Raw genomic sequence first — 19,178 nt, 5'->3', positions numbered from 1 at the left:
ACGCTAATATTTGTCTGTTTCTCTCTTGTTCCGAGGTCACCGTGGCCACCAGATCCAGTCTGTATCCAGATCAGAGGATCACTGCAGTCACCCGGATCCAGTACGTATCCAGACCAGATGGTGGATCAGCACCTAGAAAGGACCTCTACATCCCTGAAAGACAGCAGAGACCAGGACAACTAGAGCCCCAGATACAGATCCCCTGTAAAGACCTTGTCTCAGAGGACCACCAGGACAAGACCACAGGAAACAGATGATTCTTCTGCACAATCTGACTTTGCTGCAGCCTGGAATTAAACTACTGGTTTCGTCTGGTCAGAGGAGAACTGGCCCCCCAACTGAGCCTGGTTTCTCCCAAGGTTTTTTTCTCCATTCTGTCACCGATGGAGTTTCGGTTCCTTGCCGCTGTCGCCTCTGGCTTGCTTAGTTGGGGACACTTCATCTACAGCGATATCGTTGACTTGATTGCAAATAAATGCACAGACACTATTTAAACTGAACAGAGATGATGACATCACTGAATTCAATGATGAACTGCCTTTAACAATCATTTTTGCATTATTGACACTGTTTTCCTAATGAATGTTGTTCAGTTGCTTTGACGCAATGTATTTTGTTTAAAGCGCTATATAAATAAAGGTGACTTTGACTTTAGAGGGTGACCACGTCTATTAAGAAAAAATCTATCTATCTATCTATCTATCTATATCTATATATATATATATATATATATATATATATATATATATATACATACATACATACATACACACACACACACACACAACCGGTTAAAATTTAGGATCAGTAAGACTTGTAATGTTTTTTTAAAGAAGTCTCTTATGCATTATCATCAAGGCTGCATTTATTTGATCAAAAATACAGAAAAAAAGAGCAGTAATCTTGCAAAATGTTATTATAATATAAAATTATGTTTTTTTATTTTAATATTCTTTAAAATATAATTTATTTCTGTGATGCAAAGATGAATTTCCATCAGCCATTACACATATAAAGTGTCACATGATCCTCACTAAATCATTCTAATAAGATGATTTTTTTATTTAAATTATCAATGTTGGCAACAGTTGTGCTGCCAAATAGTTTTTTTTGGAAAATGCAACAATTTTTTTCAGGATTCTCTGGTGAATAAAAAGTTTAAAATAACAGCATTTATTCAAAATATAAATCTTTTCTAACAATATAAATATTTGTAATCACTTCTTAAAAATTTAACACAAAATCCTTGCTGAATAAAAGTTTTCATTTCTTTCAAAAAAAGAAAGAAAGAAATAATACAAATTTACTGACAGCTGTTGCAAAAATATTTGGAATGTCATGATTGCGTCATAACAGATTAGACACTTGTTTTGAACCGTGCAGTTCTTGTGTACAGAAACCAACAGTGCAGAATCTTGATTTCTTAGCCTTTTCATTAAAAGGGCAAAGAACAAATCCCAATGACTTTTTCAATGTACTGATTTACAGCCATCAAAATTAAAGCCAACTTTTCGATTATTATTAGGCTATTTTACACTGGATTAAAAGTTGTAATACTGTAATAAATTGTTCATTCAAGTGGGTGAGGTGCAAAGATAGGATGCAGTGGAACACTTTATTTTTCCACAAGAACCGTCTTACCAAAGAAAAGGAAAAACACCAAGCATATTTGAACATATTTGAAATATGTTATTCTGTGACAGTGAACCTATGCATAATTGTGCATCTGGTGAGTGGAAATGCACCCACATGCACCAGTCATGGTTTCAAAAACCGAGTTTCTAGCTTTGAGAATTAAATCTCCTTGACTTGCATGAAACATGCATTTGTTATAAAAAAAACTGCAGTTTGATGTCACATGTACAATACTTTGCAATCAAAGTGAATCATTCAATCTGAATCATTTGACCTAAAATTAACAAACTAATTTGCAGCAAACATGGCTTTTTTCTGTTTTAATCAGTCTTTTATTAATATATTTACACTACTTCTGTCATGGCAGAATATTAGCATACTGACTTAGCTTAGACAATACAAAGTCACTGGGTTTGAAGTATAAACAAACAATAAATGTCCAAGCCAACAAAACGAACAGTTTCTCTAATACAAATTAATAATAAAAAAAGCAAATCTACACACAGACACAAAGCTCACAAACACAGTCCATTCTTTCTGTACAAATGTGCCTTAAATAACAGGCACATAAAATGTCCAATTCATTTCCAAATCATTTTCCTTCAGTCTGAGGTCCAGATCCCGGCTCAGCTGATGCTATGAGGGCTCTATCATCTCGTGCTGAAAAGTCTTCTGTGTATGACTCTGCTCAGGGATAAAGACAGGACAGAACAGCTGTGACTGAATGGTGCTCGACAGCTCGTGAACAGTGAAGTCTGCATCATGCCTGGTTCATCTTAGCAGCTTCAGCTTTAATGAGAGAAATCAACTCCTGATTGATCAGAAACACGAAGCGAAGGCCTGCAATCTGGACAAAACAAACACAGATGTGCTTTATTAACTAGCTTTCCATTCCTTTAGAGAATTAATCTGGATACAACTGTTGAGCATGTTATATTTAATAACATTATTAAAATAAAGTGTAAGGTACAACATTTTGACATTTTATGTAACAGTAAATTTTGTTTATTGTAAAAAAAGAAAAGAAATTTAAACTATACAAATGACACACTGGTCCACTAAAACGCTATCTTCAGTATGTTAAGGCTGATTTATACTTCTGCGTCGAAACTACGCCATAGTTTGTGCGTAGTACATGCAGGCTACAGCATAACCTGATGTGCACCTCTCCAAAAATGTCAAAGCTCGTCAAATCTATGCGGACCGCAAGGGCTGTGATCGGTCTGCTAGTACCCCTCCCTCCATATGTATTTGAGTTTGGAGTTTGTTTTTTCCCCTTTAATATTTTTTAATGTTACACCTTATTTAAAATAAAACAAAGCAAATAACAAGTGTCTTATTTATTATAAAAAGTAACATTACAACACTTTGTTGTCCACAACAAACAGTTGTTCTTCCATGGTACGTTACAAGTCCTTGTGGAGATTGAAATAATGCCATCTTCATCTGTTCCTTTGTCGTTTCTTTATTTGTAGTTTTAAATAAATGATCTGTTCTTTGATATCTATTTTATTTATTTCAGAAGTATAAATCAGCCATTAGTTGAATAGTAAGAGTGTGAATAACATTTTATAAAAATTAAACAATACCAGCCTGCCTACAGCAGTGTTAAAGGGGTCATGAACTGAACATTTTTTTTTATAGGTCATCGTACTATAAATACATCCTGTAAGGTTCAGAACTCAAAATTTTCTCTTTGGTCTAAAAACATTTAATATTGAAGCCAGTCTACCATAACGACAGGTTGTGGAATGTGACACTTAATGACGTAATAGAGTGTGTAAACCCTGCCTCCACAGAAGATGATCAACACCAGCTTCTACATCACTGCCTGTTTAGCCCCACCCACTAATTCACACACACACAGTGTAAATAATGATAGAGGCAAATGCAGGACTACACATAAACCACACAATAAAGATGCTCTGAAGATAACAAGATGCTTTGTCTTGTTATCTTCTGACTTGGCAGCTGTCAAATATTTACATGTGCACTATTGTGGGGCTGATTAATTCTAGAATTCCTAAAACATTTCAAGATAACTCTGTTCTTGTGTTCATTTGCCTCTTACAGTGGTGGCTAAAATGATTAAAACACTAGTATTTTCACAAGCTAAAAAATGGTTTTAAATCAGTTGTTTCTATCTTTTGCAGTAGTGTGTCAGTAGGAAACATCAGTTTACATTTCCAAACATTCATTTTGCACTTAAAGGTAAGAATCCAGTACAATTTGGAGTCTGACAGCAGCCAGTGCTCCACACAGAGATCTGATCTCCGCATCATCAGTCTGTCTGGAATATCATGAAGAAACTGAACAAACTGAGACAGACTCAATCCATAAGAACTGCGGCAATGTCTCCAAGACGCTTCAAGAAACCTTCCTGCAAAACTACAGTAGTGTTAAAGGTTTTACGCACTTGTGTAAAAATGTGGTAAAATTAGGATGCTGTCAAAAATAAATAAATAGATTATCATTTAACTTCTAAATTAACTTCTAAACTAAATTTTGTGTGTGCATCCTTTGCGTTTAAAGCAGCTTTTGCACTAGGTGCACTCGTGCATAGTTTCTCAGGTTGCTTTGCAGGAAGGTTTCTTCAAGCATCTTGGAGACACTAGCTGCGTTTACATGGACCCTTCTAATCCGATCGTAATAGGACTAGAAGCACAATTAGAATAAAAATGTCACATGTAAACAAGTCAATCGGATTGAATTGGCTCGATCCAACTAAAATTTCGATCGGATTGTAAGGGGTGGTTTATCCCTTTTGTAATCTGAGCAGGAGAACAAGTAAACAATTGATCGGATTGAAAACCGAAACTGGAAAGTACTGTGCATGCGCAGTGATGTAGAAATAGCGTAATGACGTATGACGCGCGGAACGAGGTGTTCTTCCTAGTGAATAAAGTGTCATAAATAAGTGTCCCTATCATTATAAATCTCCCCTTTCACTCAGTGTATGTGAAGTGCAAGACGACCTCGTTCCACCAGTCCTCGTTTAAGACTCTCATCAACAGACGACTATTTTTGAGTGCGGGAAGAGGCACTTTTACTACTTTTTTTTTTTTGCTAAAGTTAAGCACCCCAACAGTTTATGTGCAGGTCGTCGCCTAATTAGGACCCGAAGTAGATAAATATTACGTGTGCTTTTTAAAACAGCATCGGGAAACTGTATATTCATGCAGTGTTCGCATGTCAAAAGAGTAAATCCGATCAGAAGCTTGTGACGTATAAACGCACACATCAACCCGATCACTATATTTACCGTTCATGTAAACACTACGTTCGGATTCATCAATCAGAATGAATTCATTCCAATGGAAGCAAAAAGTGTCCATGTAAATGCACCTATTGCCACAGTTCTTCTGGATTGAGTCTGTCTCAGTTTCTTCAGTTTCTTCATGTCATTCCAGACAGACTGGATGATGCTGAGATCAGATCTCAGTTTGCGGTTGAGAACTCTTGATGTGATTCAGTTGCTAAATTATACTACTGGCTTCCACCATGAAAACTGAATTTAAAGCGAATCCCTATTATTTGGGAAAACCAGCTGATAAATTGTCTGTACATAGAGGACAATATGATAGAAACCGTTTATCTGATATTTAGGAATTGATGCAATAAATATTCTGGAGCTGAATGCAAAAATAAATAAGGGGCAATAAAACTGTATTCCTACCCCTTAGACAAACGAATTTTCATGATTTTTCAGTCATGACAGATAAAAAACATGTGAAAATATTCAGTCTAAATTAGGTAAATCACTATTTTTTGACTGCTGTCATTTTTCAAAAGTGATTTTGACTCAAATGCAAGCATGTTAATACCTCCATCACAGAATTGTTGTTGAGTTTCCACTTGTTTCCAGATAAAACTGGTCGTCCATCAATGTAAATGGGTCTTCGGCCTTCATTGGCGATGAAGAAATCTCCATTATTTTTCAGTTTAATGATCCCTGGAGTTTAAAAAACAAATGTATATCATTTAAAATTGCATCCTGTTTACACAATGCTGTTCAAAAGTCCTGGTGATAATTCAAAGCATCAAAAGTTTATAATGAAATCTATACAGCTGGGCAGTGTTGCATCGGTTGTGCATCTTACTTGCTAGTGGCCTAGTAACAACTAGTGAGCTTGTACTTGAAGATCTTGCACCATTTTATTTAGCCAGAAGGTCCATAAACTTTGCATAAATGAATGCTGGGTCACTTAATTCACTGTGTACCCTTTATTGATCCAATTAGCAGACTTCAAAATTACAAACAGGAAGTACTGCTGAAGAGCCATGCTTTATTTTCTATGGACTCTGAACTCATTTTAGCATTTCTGGCTCACATGCTACACGGACATGTCTCACTGGTTACAAGACTCAATGCTGCTGCAAAAAAAAAAAAAAAAAAATCATTGTAAATGGAAATCTGTGACACAACCGCAGTAAACCTAAATGTGATGCTGTAATCGATAGTCAGTGGAACTTGGACACTTGAAGAAAGTGCACTGTTTAATGGAAGCTAAAGATAAGTAACTACATCCCTCAGTAAATCACATAATGCCTTCTCTATGTTGTAATAAAGTTTAGTTGTGGAAATCATGAATAATGCTGTTCAACTGCCCAACCTTGCTTTCTGGAGATCTTCCATGCAGGACCCTCCAAAGACAGATCTACATCTATCTGTTTGTCTTTAGTTGCACGTCCCAGTGTGATCTGAAACCGTTCAAAAGACATTGTTATCAGTCAACTGTGGGTGAACTATTGCTTTAGAAACATATATACCAACTGTATTAGATAACTAAATATCAAAGCAAGCAACTTTACTTTCTTTTTTAAATATCACAGACACATTGCAAGTGAAGCATTTCACAAACAAGTCTGCTGTTTATTAAAACAACAGACAGATCAAAATTTAGCTCTGAGAAAAGCTTGTACAGCAAAAGCAGAAGATATTTTGGTAGCACTTTATCTTACACTCCTGATCTGCATAAACAGGCACATTTAAATAAATTAGAATGTTGTGGAAAAGTTCATTTGTTTCAGTAATTCAAATCAAATTGTGAAACTTGTGTATTAAATAATTCAGTGCACACAGACTGAAGTAGTTTAAGTCTTTGGTTCTTTTGTGATATTTTGGCTCACATTTAACAAAAACCCACCAATTCACTATCTCAACAAATTAGATCCAAAAAATACTTCTGGAAAGTATGTTCATTTACTGTACATGTAATCAATAATTGGTAGGGGCGTCTTTTGCTTTAATTATTGCCTCAATTCAGTGTGGCATGGAGGGGATCAGTTTGTGGCACTGCTGAGGTGGTCTGGAAGCACAGGTTTCTTTAACAGTACGGGAAAGGATGAAGCTGATTATTTAGTTCTTGTCACATGACCCGCGTTGCGCTTGCCGCATTCTGAAAAGTTGAAATGTTTTTAACTCGATGCTGTGTAGACGCGCCTGGAAAAACGGGTGCGTCGCGACCGCGTCGCTTCCATTATGAGCGCGCATACTGCGCGCCTACATAGGAAATAACGAACATGAGCGCGCAAAAGACGCGATATGAAGTGCAGAGTTTACAGGTTAATCTTTTTTGAAGGTTCAAAATAAAGGACTCCCACATCCTGCTGAATGCAGCAGAGACGCTGTTCGGGAAGCACGTGACATAAAACGAGGCCAGCTATTGGCTATTCGCTACTTCTCCTGCTGTACTGGCTGAGTACAACCTCCGGTGGCTCATTACTGCCACACTTTGGTCACCGCAGATTTGAAATATGCACGAAATGAGCCGCTTATGGCACATAAGTTATTTAGCAACGAATCGATGACTAAATTAGTTGACAACTATTTTAATAATCGATTTTAATCGATTAAATCGATTCGTTGTTTCAGCTCTAGAAGGAAGCATGAAGTGCTACAAAAATTCTTGGTAAACAGGTGCAGTGACTTTGGTTTTCAAAAAACAAAATGGACCGACACCAGCAGATGACGTTGCACCCCAAATCATCACAGACTGTGGAAACTTAACACTGGACTTCAAGTAACTTGGGCTATGAGCTTCTCCACTCTTCCTCCAGACTCTAGGACCTTGGTTTCCAAATAAAATACAAAACTTGCTCTCATCTAAAAAAAGGGACTTTGGACCACTGGACAACAGTCCAGTTCTTCTTCTCCTTAGCCCAGGTAAGACGCCTCTGACGTCGTCTGTGGTACAGGAGTGTCTTAACAAGAGGAATACAACAACTGTAGCCAGCTGTGTGGTGGCTTGGCCCCAGCCTTAGTCCCTTCCTTGAATTGATTTTGCTTGACAATCCTCATAAGGCTGCGGTTCTCTCGGTTGCTTTCTGTTAACATGCTTGGATACAGCACTCTGTGAACAGCCAGCTTCTTTGGCAATAAATGTTTGTTTTGTTTGTTTGGTTGAAAGTGAAAGTCATGACATTTGCCAAGTATGGTAACCCATACTTGGAATTGGTGCTCTGCATTTAACCCATCCAAGTGCACACACACAGCAGTGAGTAGTGAACACACCGTGAACACACACCCGGAGCAGTGGGCAGCTATAGATCCAGCGCCCTTGCTCAAGGGCACTTCAGCCATGGGTATTGAAGTTGGAACAGAGCTCTGTTCATTCACTCCCTCCCACCTACAACTCCTGCCAGCACAAGACTCGAAACTGAAACCATCGGATTACAAGTCCAACTCTCTAACCATTAGGCCACAGCTGTCAATGATTGTCTTATGGACGACTGTCAGATCAGCACTCTTCCCCATGATTGTGTAGCCTAGTAAACCAAACTGACAGACCATTTTGAAGGCTCAGGAAACCTTAGCGAGTGTTTTGAGTTGATTAGCTGATTGACATGTCACCATATTCTAATTTGTTGAGATGGTGTGAATTGATGGGTTTTTGTTAAATGTGAGCCAAAATCATCACAATTAAAAGAACCAAAGACTTAAACTACTTCAGTATGTGTGCACAGAATTTAATACACAAGTTTCTCAACTGAATAACTGAAATAAATTAACTTTTTTCTACGACATTCTAATTTATTGAAATGCACCTGTATACACTACATACTTTACTAAAGTAATCCCAATACCTGGGTAATAACTATATACTAAACCAGAACCTTAACCCATGCCGAGTCCACGCAGTTGCCTTCTATTACTCAGTACTTTCTTGAGTAACTACACCATAAGTTCACACACTGTAAAATTAAGTGCAACCAATATTTTGTCACTTTCTTGCCACAGTGGCTAAGAGAATTTAATTCATATACACAATGTTATTCAAACAGCCTTTAAGTACATAATGTGTTCATTTCACATATATCAAAGTGAGCGATATTCCTGTGCATGCATGACATTAAACAGCCACTGACCTCTCTAGATCTCATCAGATATCTGACCATTCGTCCACGTAAAGCTGCCAGCGTCTGATTATCAAAGTCTGGTGAATTCATGCCTGTAATAATCAGATCACACAATCACACTCAGCAATCACACTATTCTGATAACTATACAAAAAAGACAGTGTAATAAACCTGACCTGTGATACTGTCCACTAACACCTGCCAGCGAGGAAGCTCCTGCTCCAGCTGTCTGATCTCACGCTTCTGATGTCTATCTGCAATCATCAGCTCTACACAAAAGCCAGTAAAGTTTCATACACATAGGAAAGAGTACTGAAATGACTATATTAAAGCACATCTAAAACAACAAGAGGCTGTATGAAATAACTCACCGTGCTCTAAGACTTCATCCCTGCTGTCCCTGATAAAAAATTAAAAAAAAGAAACGATCAGAATCAGAACGTCACCAGAGTCATTCATTATACATAATTACCACAAAAGGCTGAGTCAACACATTAAGAACGAGAATAGAGCGCTGCAGGGATGACATATCGTAGGCTGGAATCTGAAAACAGTATTTTAGCGCTTCTGGTTCCATCGTCGTGAAGTCAGTGGGATTTTTAATTAGCCAAAAATAAGGCCCATGGTTAACACAAGCTCACTATATTTTCACTAAAATTGTGTACTGCTTACTGACAATGCCACAAGTACATGAGTTAAGAATACACCCCTAGTATGCATGAAAACAAGCTTTCTCACAGTAAACCATTTTTTAATCTACATGTACATATAGTGAGTGGCATTTTGAACAGTTTGCTGCAGCATGACAAAAAATATTAAACTTGAATTGACTTTTAAAAGTTTATTTGTCATTTGAAGTAATACATGGTTACATTATAGTACAAAAGATAAACTTAGCAGAACTGACCCTTGAGTTTCCTCTTACAATCACCTCATGTTCCATGTTTTTAGGTGCCTAGGATCACGGATGGTTTTGTATTCGGTAAATAATTTTTATTTAATCTGGTGTTCAGGCAGGAAGGGTGAGTGTCATGGTGTGTGTGTGTGTGTGTGTGTGAGAGATATATCTTTTGGTTGTTGTTTTAGTGGTTGATTCTGTATGTGAGATTTCAATTTGATCTGCTTTTTTGTTGTTGTGTATAAAATTTCATAAATATATATATTTTTTTTTAAGTTCTTTAGTCACACTGCAGGACTAAGTATTATTGTACAATATTATTTTTCAATTTACTCATGACGTGATGGTGAGTAAGAGTAAGACAGTTTCCTTACTTGAGTTTGGCATCATCAACCACCTGCTCAGCATCAGAGAAGTTCAGCACTTGCTCTCCTTTAGGCAGAGGTTGAACTAGAAACACATCAGAGGAGTGTGAAAATGAAGGCGATCAACACATGCAGGAGCAGCAGACTGTAGTGACGTCTGACAGCATCTCACCGCTCTGGTCCTCCAGCAGATAGTACTGCTTGAGCAGCTGCCAGTGGACCATCAGATTCTTAGCAGTGCGCGACGGGTAAAAGACATTCGGGTGCTTGTTCAGCAAATCTTGAAAAACCTCCAGCTTAGGCTGACTGCTCTACTCACAAACATAAAGCAAGGATCAACTGTACAGCGTTTACATTTAAAACAACAATCTCATCTACAAAACCTAGAAAGCATTCATTGTAACATCTCAACAAAATGCTGATCTCGTTCCAGAATGGATGTCTTACTGAGGTGATCTTAGCGAGCAGGGCTTCCTCTGCCTGACTGAAGAGAGCTTTACTCTGAATAGCAGCGATGGCCTCTGGATGAAGCTGTCTCATGGCCTGCCACGCCAATCTGAGGAACAGACAAATCCCTCAGAGAAATATACACTCAGATCCTATGCTAAGGGAAAAGTAAAAAGGACACTTAAAGGTCACTGAAATATGAATCAATTTAAAAGCATAAATCTGTAAAAACACACAAACTTATATTTCAGATATCAATTTCTCCTTGGTTCTGTTCTGTAATCGTATTATAATACCTTTTTCTTTTTTTCCGCAACACATACGAATAAGGACAAAACTGTAGCTAAGAGTTTCATGGAATCAAAATTTGGGAAGATATTCTAAGACTTGTTTAAAACACCATTGCATAATGGCAGACTGTTTGAGCATAACTGAATCAATTATTAAAGTGTTTTTAGAATTCAGCAGAATGGTTAAAGAGAGGTAACTAATTAAGACGTCGAGAGGGAATTGGAGCTTGAAATGCAGATGTGTCTTGGGACTTCTCAGCACTGTCAAAACAATAGTCTCGCTTCCAACACCGACAGACCAAACTTTCACTTCCTAATAGTTTAAATCAGGAACTGTAACTAAATCAGAAGGCTAATTTGGTCAGAAACTCACTTTGATATGACTGGGTCATACAGTAGAGCGTACCAGCGCTCCTGAATCTCTCGCAGCGTGAAGCGACAGCTGAATTTCACCCCCAGATGAACAGACGAGAGATCTGTGGTCTGAAGAGAAAGTGTATGTACTCCAGTTCAATTCATCTCAGCAGCACGTCTCTAAAGAACTCAATTCTGACAGCTGACCTGCAAAACGGCATTGATGAGCAGCAGGTCATCGCTGGGTTTCCAGCGGCCCAGGTCTTTGGTGATCTGTAACGGCTGCTTGCTCTTCTTCATTCGTTTGGTCATTGAAGGAGCGATCACCATGGAAAGGGGATGTGTAAAAGAGCTGGCAGACTTTAAACCCTGTGGTTCAGAGAGTGGCAGATCAACAGATGTTTACTTAAAATACAGATGTTACATATCAGTAAGCACTATGCATGTTCACTTTAAAACAATAAAACACACATTAAAAAGCTATTTCAATGAAAACGCATGTGTCAGACACTAAGAAGAACCCGTCCTTATATGTAAACATTTAATGACTGCATTGCAAATACGTAATTAAAGAAAATAATATAAAAATACAACACCAAAAAAATTAATAAAACAATAAGAAATACTTAAGAAATAAAATGAATCTATTAAATTAAAAGTGCAAAGTGACACAAAACATTGTTTTAGCTATACAGACAATTTGTTGGTTAAAATTTGCTTTTTTTTTTTTACGTTTTTGAAATAAGTCTCTAATGCTAAGTCTCTAAACTTAGAACTGCTTTCCATTTGAATGTATTTTAAAATGTAGTCTATTTTTCTTATGGCGAAGGTGAATTTGCACCCAGTTCATCAGAAGTCATTCTAATATGCTGATTTGAAGCTCATTTTATTATTATTAACTATTAATAATGGTCCTTATTAATTTTAATATTTCTGCTTAAACAGAAATAACAGGTAAGATTCACCACAATAAAATATTCCAAAAATGTATGAAATAAAATCCAAATAACCTTCATTACCTTCTTTTTGTCACTGATGGCGAGGTCACATCTGATTGGTTCAATGACAGGCTGACCTTTGACCCGACTGGTAGATTTCGCGAGGCTACTCTCAACCAGTTCATCATCAAACTTCTTTCTCTTTATTGATCTAAAATGTAATGATTTGACACCTATAAGACTCATTTAAAGTACCACAGTGAACCAGAAGACTGCTGTGGTAACAGAGGACTGCTCTTCACCTGGAGGAGCTTCTGCGTTTGGGGATCATTCCCGGTCCACTGAAGGCCTGAGCGGCGGACCTCTTCACAGCGGTGGACTCCTCGTCCTCTGAGCGGCTCTGTGACACCACAGGTCCAACCGACGCTTCTGGAGCCACGACAGAGGACATGCCTGCCTTCACATCTGCAACACATCATCCAGTCCATCACAACACACCTGAACTCTGAACACCTGTCCATTCATCCAGAGCGTGGGTCACAGAAAACACCCCCTTTGTGTGAACGCTGCTACCAAAAATATTTTGGAAACAAAATCTAATGTTGTTGTGTTAATTCAGCCAGCGTCAGTATCATGCTGTCTGACCTTTCTCCATGATCTCCAGATCAGCTGCTCAACTTCCAGAAAGCCGATGAATCATGAATACTGGAAGCAGACAGACGAGATATAAGCAATAACAAAGACTATTAATGCATGTGCAGTTAAAACTAGTGCAATACTACACTCCAATATATCGCGTAATTCAATATTAGATGTATAATATTATGATTTGATTGGTTTATTTGCTTTAACAGGGACAACTGCTATGTCAACAAACCGTGACACCACCACAACGTATTTACATTAAAACCGATCATTCACGCGATGTATGTTTACCTTAAGAATGAGTATCTTTGCGCTCTGACCAGATTCAAATATAATTTGTTATTTTATGCTTTAAAAATAATAATAATAATAAATAAATAATAATAATAAAGCGATAAAGCTAACACGGGATAAGCTAACTGGAGGCTTCTGTGGAGTTTGAAGCGTTTCCGGGACCGGGTTAAACAGGAAATGTCGTCAGAGCACAACGCTTGACTGTTTCGAAGCGCTCAAAACACACCGCCTGCTGCTGGAACGCAACAAAAACTCTTTAATGTGATTTTCGTATAATTAAGTATGAAGTTCTGTCAAATTTGCGGTCTTTTATTAATGTAGAGTGCTTGTTTTGTGTGTTTTAGGGCTTGGTAATCTATGGATATTTTAATTGTGTGTGTGGTTTATGAGGACATAAATTTGTATGATGACATGGTTATGAAATAGGTATTACAATGAGGAGGTGGTTTTTGAGGACATTTTCAGTGTCGCTGTAATTCAAAAGGCTTATAAATCATTCAGTTTTTTTTTTTGAAAATCCAAAAATGCACAAACTTTACTGTTAGGGGTAGGTTTAGATGTAGGGTTGGGGTAGGGCAATAGAAAATACAGTTTGCACAGAGAAAAACCCATTAGGCCTATGGAGAGTCCCCATAAACCACATACAGTATACCAACATTAGTCATTAGTTTTCTGTTTCGGGTATGATTCTGTATGTCCATCAGTTTACACTGTAATGACGCTTGCAAACTCACACTGTACCGCGAATCGGTCAGTTTTAAGACTGAAAACAGATGTTTTCTCATGCTGAGAGATAAGCAAATGTATGTTTCTGAGAATATATAATATCTATATCTATATATATATATATATATATATATATATATATATTATATATAAATGACACAGTGGCTCCTATTCTCTGTTTTTATTTAAGCTCTATTAGATGAGGCATGTTCACATTCTCTTGCCTTTTACAACATACTCTAGAATACCTATTATATAAATATATTATTAAAAGGACTTTGCTTTCACCGTTGCTGTCAGGAACTATTTTTAGCGGAAGGACAGCATTTAACGAACTTGCTTTAAAAAAAAGTAACATTTCAATACATACATTTTTGTTTTTTATATTTTTTATTGTGTGGTAACCGTTTTATAAAAGCAATAAGGTACTGGAGGCCGTGCTGTATCGTGAATAAATCATGGCTGAAGAGGTTGCAGGCACTCCACCACGGCTTCTCATACCTTATTGCTTACAAAATACACAGATCATTTACTATTCCTTGCTGTAAAAGCTCATTTTTGGCTGGAAGCAAAAACATACTATTTTCTTGTGTCTCTTTAAATGCCCTACCTTAGTTACTATGGCAAGAAAACATTGGTTTGTTTTTGATGATCATCTCTGACTTTGCAGTTCTTCAGAATCAAGTTTCTTATTTTTACATGTGTAAAAAGCCTTGTGAGTCTAATAATAATAATTTAAAATGTTAACTAAAGCATATAGTTTGACCTCAATGTCCATATAAAATAATAAAGTAGCAATAAAAGAATCAGAAGATAAAATGAAAGTGAAGTGTGGTGACCCATACTTGAAATTTTTGCTCTGCATTTAACCCATCCAAATGCACACACACAATAAACACACACCCGGAGCAAAACCACAACCGTATGATTACAAGTCTGACTCTCTAAACATTAGGCCATGTTTGCCCTACCCAGGACCTCATACATGAGCAACTTTAAAAAGATGTCCCACTGGTAGCCTCTTTTACTTTCATTTGGTAGACAATTCAACATTTTTGGAGCATAATGGCTAAAAGAAGTACCATCAGATTGTTTATGATTTACAGTATAATGTGGTAGAAGACTGTGCCAGAATGTGCAGTGTTTTATAAACAAATAAGTCAAGTCACCTTTATTTAAATAGCGCTTTAAACAAAATACATTGCGAAAAAACAAAGCAACTGAACAACATTCATTAGGAAAACAGTGTGTCAATAATGCAACATGATAGTTAAAGGCAGTTCATCATTGAATTCAGTGATGTCATCTCTGTTCAGTTAAATAGTGTCTGTGCATTTATTTGCAATCATGTCAACGATATCGCTGTAGATGAAGTGACCCCAACTAAGCAAGCCAGAGGCGACAGCGGCAAGGAACCGAAACTCCATCGGTGACAGAATGGAGAAAAAAACCTTGGGAGAAACCAGGCTCAGTTGGGGGGCCAGTTCTCCTCTGACCAGACGAAACCAGTAGTTCAATTCCAGGCTGCAGCAAAGTCAGATTGTGCAGAAGAATCATCTGTTTCCTGTGGTCTTGTCCTGGTGGTCATCTGAAACAAGGTCTTTACAGGGGATCTGTATCTGGGGCTCTAGTTGTCCTGGTCTCCGCTGTCTTTCAGGGATGTAGAGGTCCTTTCTAGGTGCTGATCCAGCATCTGGTCTGGATACGTACTGGATCCGGGTGACTGCAGTGATCCTCTGATCTGGATACAGACTGGATCTGGTGGCTACGGTGACCTCGGAATAAGAGAGAAACAGACTAATATTAGCGTAGATGCCATTCTTCTAATGATTTAGCAAGTACATCAGGTGTTATGGGAAGTGTTCCCGGTTCCGGTTTATCTAATTAATGCAGCCTAAAAATCCTTTAACGGATTTGGATATTAAAACCCCGGTGGGATGGCCGATTCTAGACAGGAGGACCGCCAGCCCAGCGCCACTGCACAAGATGGCCACCAGCCCAGCGCCATAGCACAATGTGGTCGCCAGCCCAGCACCACGATGCAAGATTGCCGCCAGCCTAGCGCCACAGCACAAGATGGCCGCCAGCCCAGCACCACTGCCCAAGATGGCCGCCAGCCCAGCGCCACAGCACAAGATGGCCGCAAGCCCAGCGACACTGCCCAAAATGGCCGCCGGTCCAGAGTCATGGCACAAGATGGCTGCTTGTCCAGCGCCTCTGCACAGGATGACAGCCACAGACAGTTGACCCTCCAGAGTCGAGTCAGGTTCCCGTTGACCCTCCAGAGTTGAGTCAGGTTCCCGTTGACCCTCCAGAGTCGAGTCAGGTTCCCATTGACCCTCCAGAGTCGAGTCAGGTTCCCGTTGACACTCCAGAGTCGAGTCAGGTTCCCGTTGACCTTCCAGAGTCGAGTCAGGTTCCCGTTGACCTTCCAGAGTCGAGTCAGGTTCCCGTTGACCTTCCAGAGTCGAGTCAGGTTCCCATTGACCTTCCAGAGTCGAGTCAAGTCAACGTTGACACTCCAGAGTCAGGGCTAGTCACCGTTGACCTTCCAGAGTCAGGGCTAGTCACCGTTGACCTTCCAGAGTCAGGGCTAGTCACCGTTGACCTTCCAGAGTCAGGGCTACTCACCGTTGACCTTCCAGAGTCAAGGCTAGTCACCGTTGACACTCCAGAGTCAGGGCTAGTCACCGTTGACACTCCAGAGTCAGGGCTTGACACTCCAGAGTCAGGGCTAGTCACCGTTGACACTCCAGAGTCAGGGCTAGTCACCGTTGACCTTCCAGAGTCAGGGCTAGTCACCGTTGACCTTCCAGAGTCAGGGCTAGTCACCGTTGACACTCTAGAGTCAGGGCTAGTCACTGTTGACCTTCCAGAGTCAGGGCTAGTCACCGTTGACCTTCCAGAGTCAGGGCTGCTCACCGTTGACCTTCCAGAGTCAAGGCTAGTCACCGTTGACACTCCAGAGTCAGGGCTAGTCACCGTTGACACTCCAGAGTCAGGGCTAGTCACCGTTGACACTCCAGAGTCAAGTCAAGTCACCGGTGATCTTCATGGGCAAAGTCAAGTCACCGGTGTTCTTCATGGGCAAAGGCAAGTCACCATTGATCTTCATGAACAAATGCAAGTCACCAATGATCTTAATGAGCAGAGTCAGGTCACAAATGATCTTCATGAGCAGAGTCAAGTCACCATTGATAATCATGGACAAAGGCAAGTCACCATTGATATTCATGGACAAAGGCAAGTCACCATTGATATTCATGGACAAAGGCAAGTCACCATTGATCTTCATGAGCAGAGTCATGTCACCAATTATCTTCATGAGCAGAGTCAAGTCCCCAATGATCTTCATGAGCAGAGTCAAGTCATCATTGATCTTCCTGAATCCAGTCTAAATTCTGCGAAACTACCAGAGCCTCCCCACGCCTCTGCGGAACTACCAGAGCCTCTCCACGCCTCTGCGGAATTACCAGAGCCTCTCCACACCTCTGCTGAACTACCAGAGCCTCTCCACGCCTCTGCTGAACTACCAGAGCCTCTCAACATCTCTGCTGAACTACCAGAATCTCTCCTCGTCTCGGCTGAACTACCAGAGCCTCTCCTCATCTCTGCGGAACTTCTAGGGTCTCGTCACATCTCAGCCGAACTCTCTGAGCGCTCGACTGATCCTGTCGTGGCCACGGAGGCCACCCTTAACTTGCTCATGTTCTCTGTTTCAGACTTGCCTAACCAGACTTGCTCTCTTGTGTCATCGATCCCACTGTGGTGGTCTTCTGCGCCGCCCGGATGGCCCTCTGCCTCGACCGCATGGATATGGTGGTCTTCTGCGCCGCCCTGGTGGGCTTCTGTCCCGACCACACGGATGTGGTGGTCTTCTGCGCCGCCCTGGTGGGCTTCTGTCTCAACCGCACGGATGTGGGGGTCTTCTGCGCCGCCCGGGTGGGCTTCTGTCTCAACCACACGGATGTGGTGGTCTTCTGCGCCGCCCTGGTGGGCTTCTGTCTCGGCCGCATGGATGTGGTGGTCTTCTGCGCCGCCCTGGTGGGCCTCTGTCTCGACCGCACGGATGCAGTGGTCTTCTGCGCCGCCTGGTGGGCCTCTGTCTCGACCGCACGGATGCAGTGGTCTTCAACGCCGCCCTGGTGGGCTTCTGTCTCGACCGCACGGATGTGGTGGTCTTCTGCGCCACCCTGGTGGGCCTCTGTCTCGACCGCACGGATGCAGTGGTCTTCTGCGCCGCCCTGGTGGGCTTCTGTCTCGACCGCATGGATGTGGTGGTCTTCTGCGCCGCCCTGGTGGGCCTCTGTCTCGACCGCACGGATACGTGGTCTTCTGCGCCGCCCTGGTGGGCTTCTGTCTCGACCTCATGGCTCCAATTCCACCTTGCTCCTCTCTGGATTCCTGCCCTGTTGGTTCGGCCCTGGGACACTGAACGTTATGTCCTTCCTGGACATGTGTTTTGTTGTTGTTTTGTTTTTGCTCCTCTTCTCTCTGTTTCCATCTATGGACCTGGCCCTCCGTCCCTCCCCCTGATCCTCTGCCGGTCCACCTCCCTCCTGGGCTCCTTGTTTTTGTTTCTCTCTCTGTTTCCCTCTATGGACCTTGCCCTCCGTCCCTCCCCCTGAACCTCCGCCGGTCCACCTCCCTTCTGGGCTCCTTGTTTTTTTTCTTGTCTCTGTTTCCCCATTTTACCTGGCCCTCCGTCCCTCCCCCTGGTCCTCCGCCGCTCCACCTCCCTCCTGGTCTCTGTGTTCAGAGGCGTCGTGCCTATTCAAAGTGAGGGGGCACGTGCCCCCTCAGATTTCTGAGCCAAGTGGATTTTAAATGCAGCTTCCAAACGAAAAAAAAAAAATTGCAGAATAATATTTTTTATATATTTGATACAATCACAGCGGTGAGAATAGATCGTTCAGTGCACAGCATCAGCTGCTAAATTCAAATCTGCGTTCGCTGGCTGGCGCTGAGCCAGAGACAGACGCGTTCGTACAATGCTTCATGATAACCAATCAGAAACTATTCTGTTGCGCTTATGGATGCAATGTTTTGTTCACTTGCTCGCTGACTGAATTATTTAGCGAATTCTCTCATCAGAAACAACAAAAAGTGCAGATGTGCGTACGAATGTAAGTAAGATATTCGTTTCATAATGTAAAGTGCTTCAGTGATTTTAATGGGAGTTTTTGAGAGTGCCTGAACTCTGGCTAGACTGAATGAAAATGTTTTT

General features: G+C 40.5%; 1 protein-coding gene across 1 annotated transcript; it reads right to left on the bottom strand.

Moving 5' to 3' along the window:
• Positions 1 to 1,939: 1,939 nt before the first annotated feature.
• On the bottom strand, positions 1,940 to 13,104 carry LOC132119225 (microspherule protein 1-like). The gene is made up of 14 exons (XM_059529023.1): positions 12,932 to 13,104; positions 12,589 to 12,751; positions 12,368 to 12,497; positions 11,556 to 11,717; positions 11,368 to 11,477; positions 10,705 to 10,813; positions 10,430 to 10,568; positions 10,267 to 10,342; positions 9,366 to 9,394; positions 9,171 to 9,263; positions 9,004 to 9,086; positions 6,249 to 6,336; positions 5,460 to 5,587; positions 1,940 to 2,482 (listed from the first exon to the last, which is right to left on the bottom strand). The coding sequence occupies exons 1-14, from the start codon at positions 12,939 to 12,941 to the stop codon at positions 2,396 to 2,398; spliced, it is 1,407 nt and encodes a 468-aa protein (XP_059385006.1). The 5' UTR covers positions 12,942 to 13,104; the 3' UTR covers positions 1,940 to 2,395.
• Between the last annotated feature and the right edge of the window lie 6,074 nt (positions 13,105 to 19,178).

This window comes from Carassius carassius, chromosome 38 (genome assembly GCF_963082965.1).
Source record: "Carassius carassius chromosome 38, fCarCar2.1, whole genome shotgun sequence".
Lineage (NCBI taxonomy): Eukaryota > Metazoa > Chordata > Actinopteri > Cypriniformes > Cyprinidae > Carassius > Carassius carassius.
Note: the sequence above shows the minus strand (reverse complement) of the source record. Positions and strands in the feature narration are given on the sequence as shown.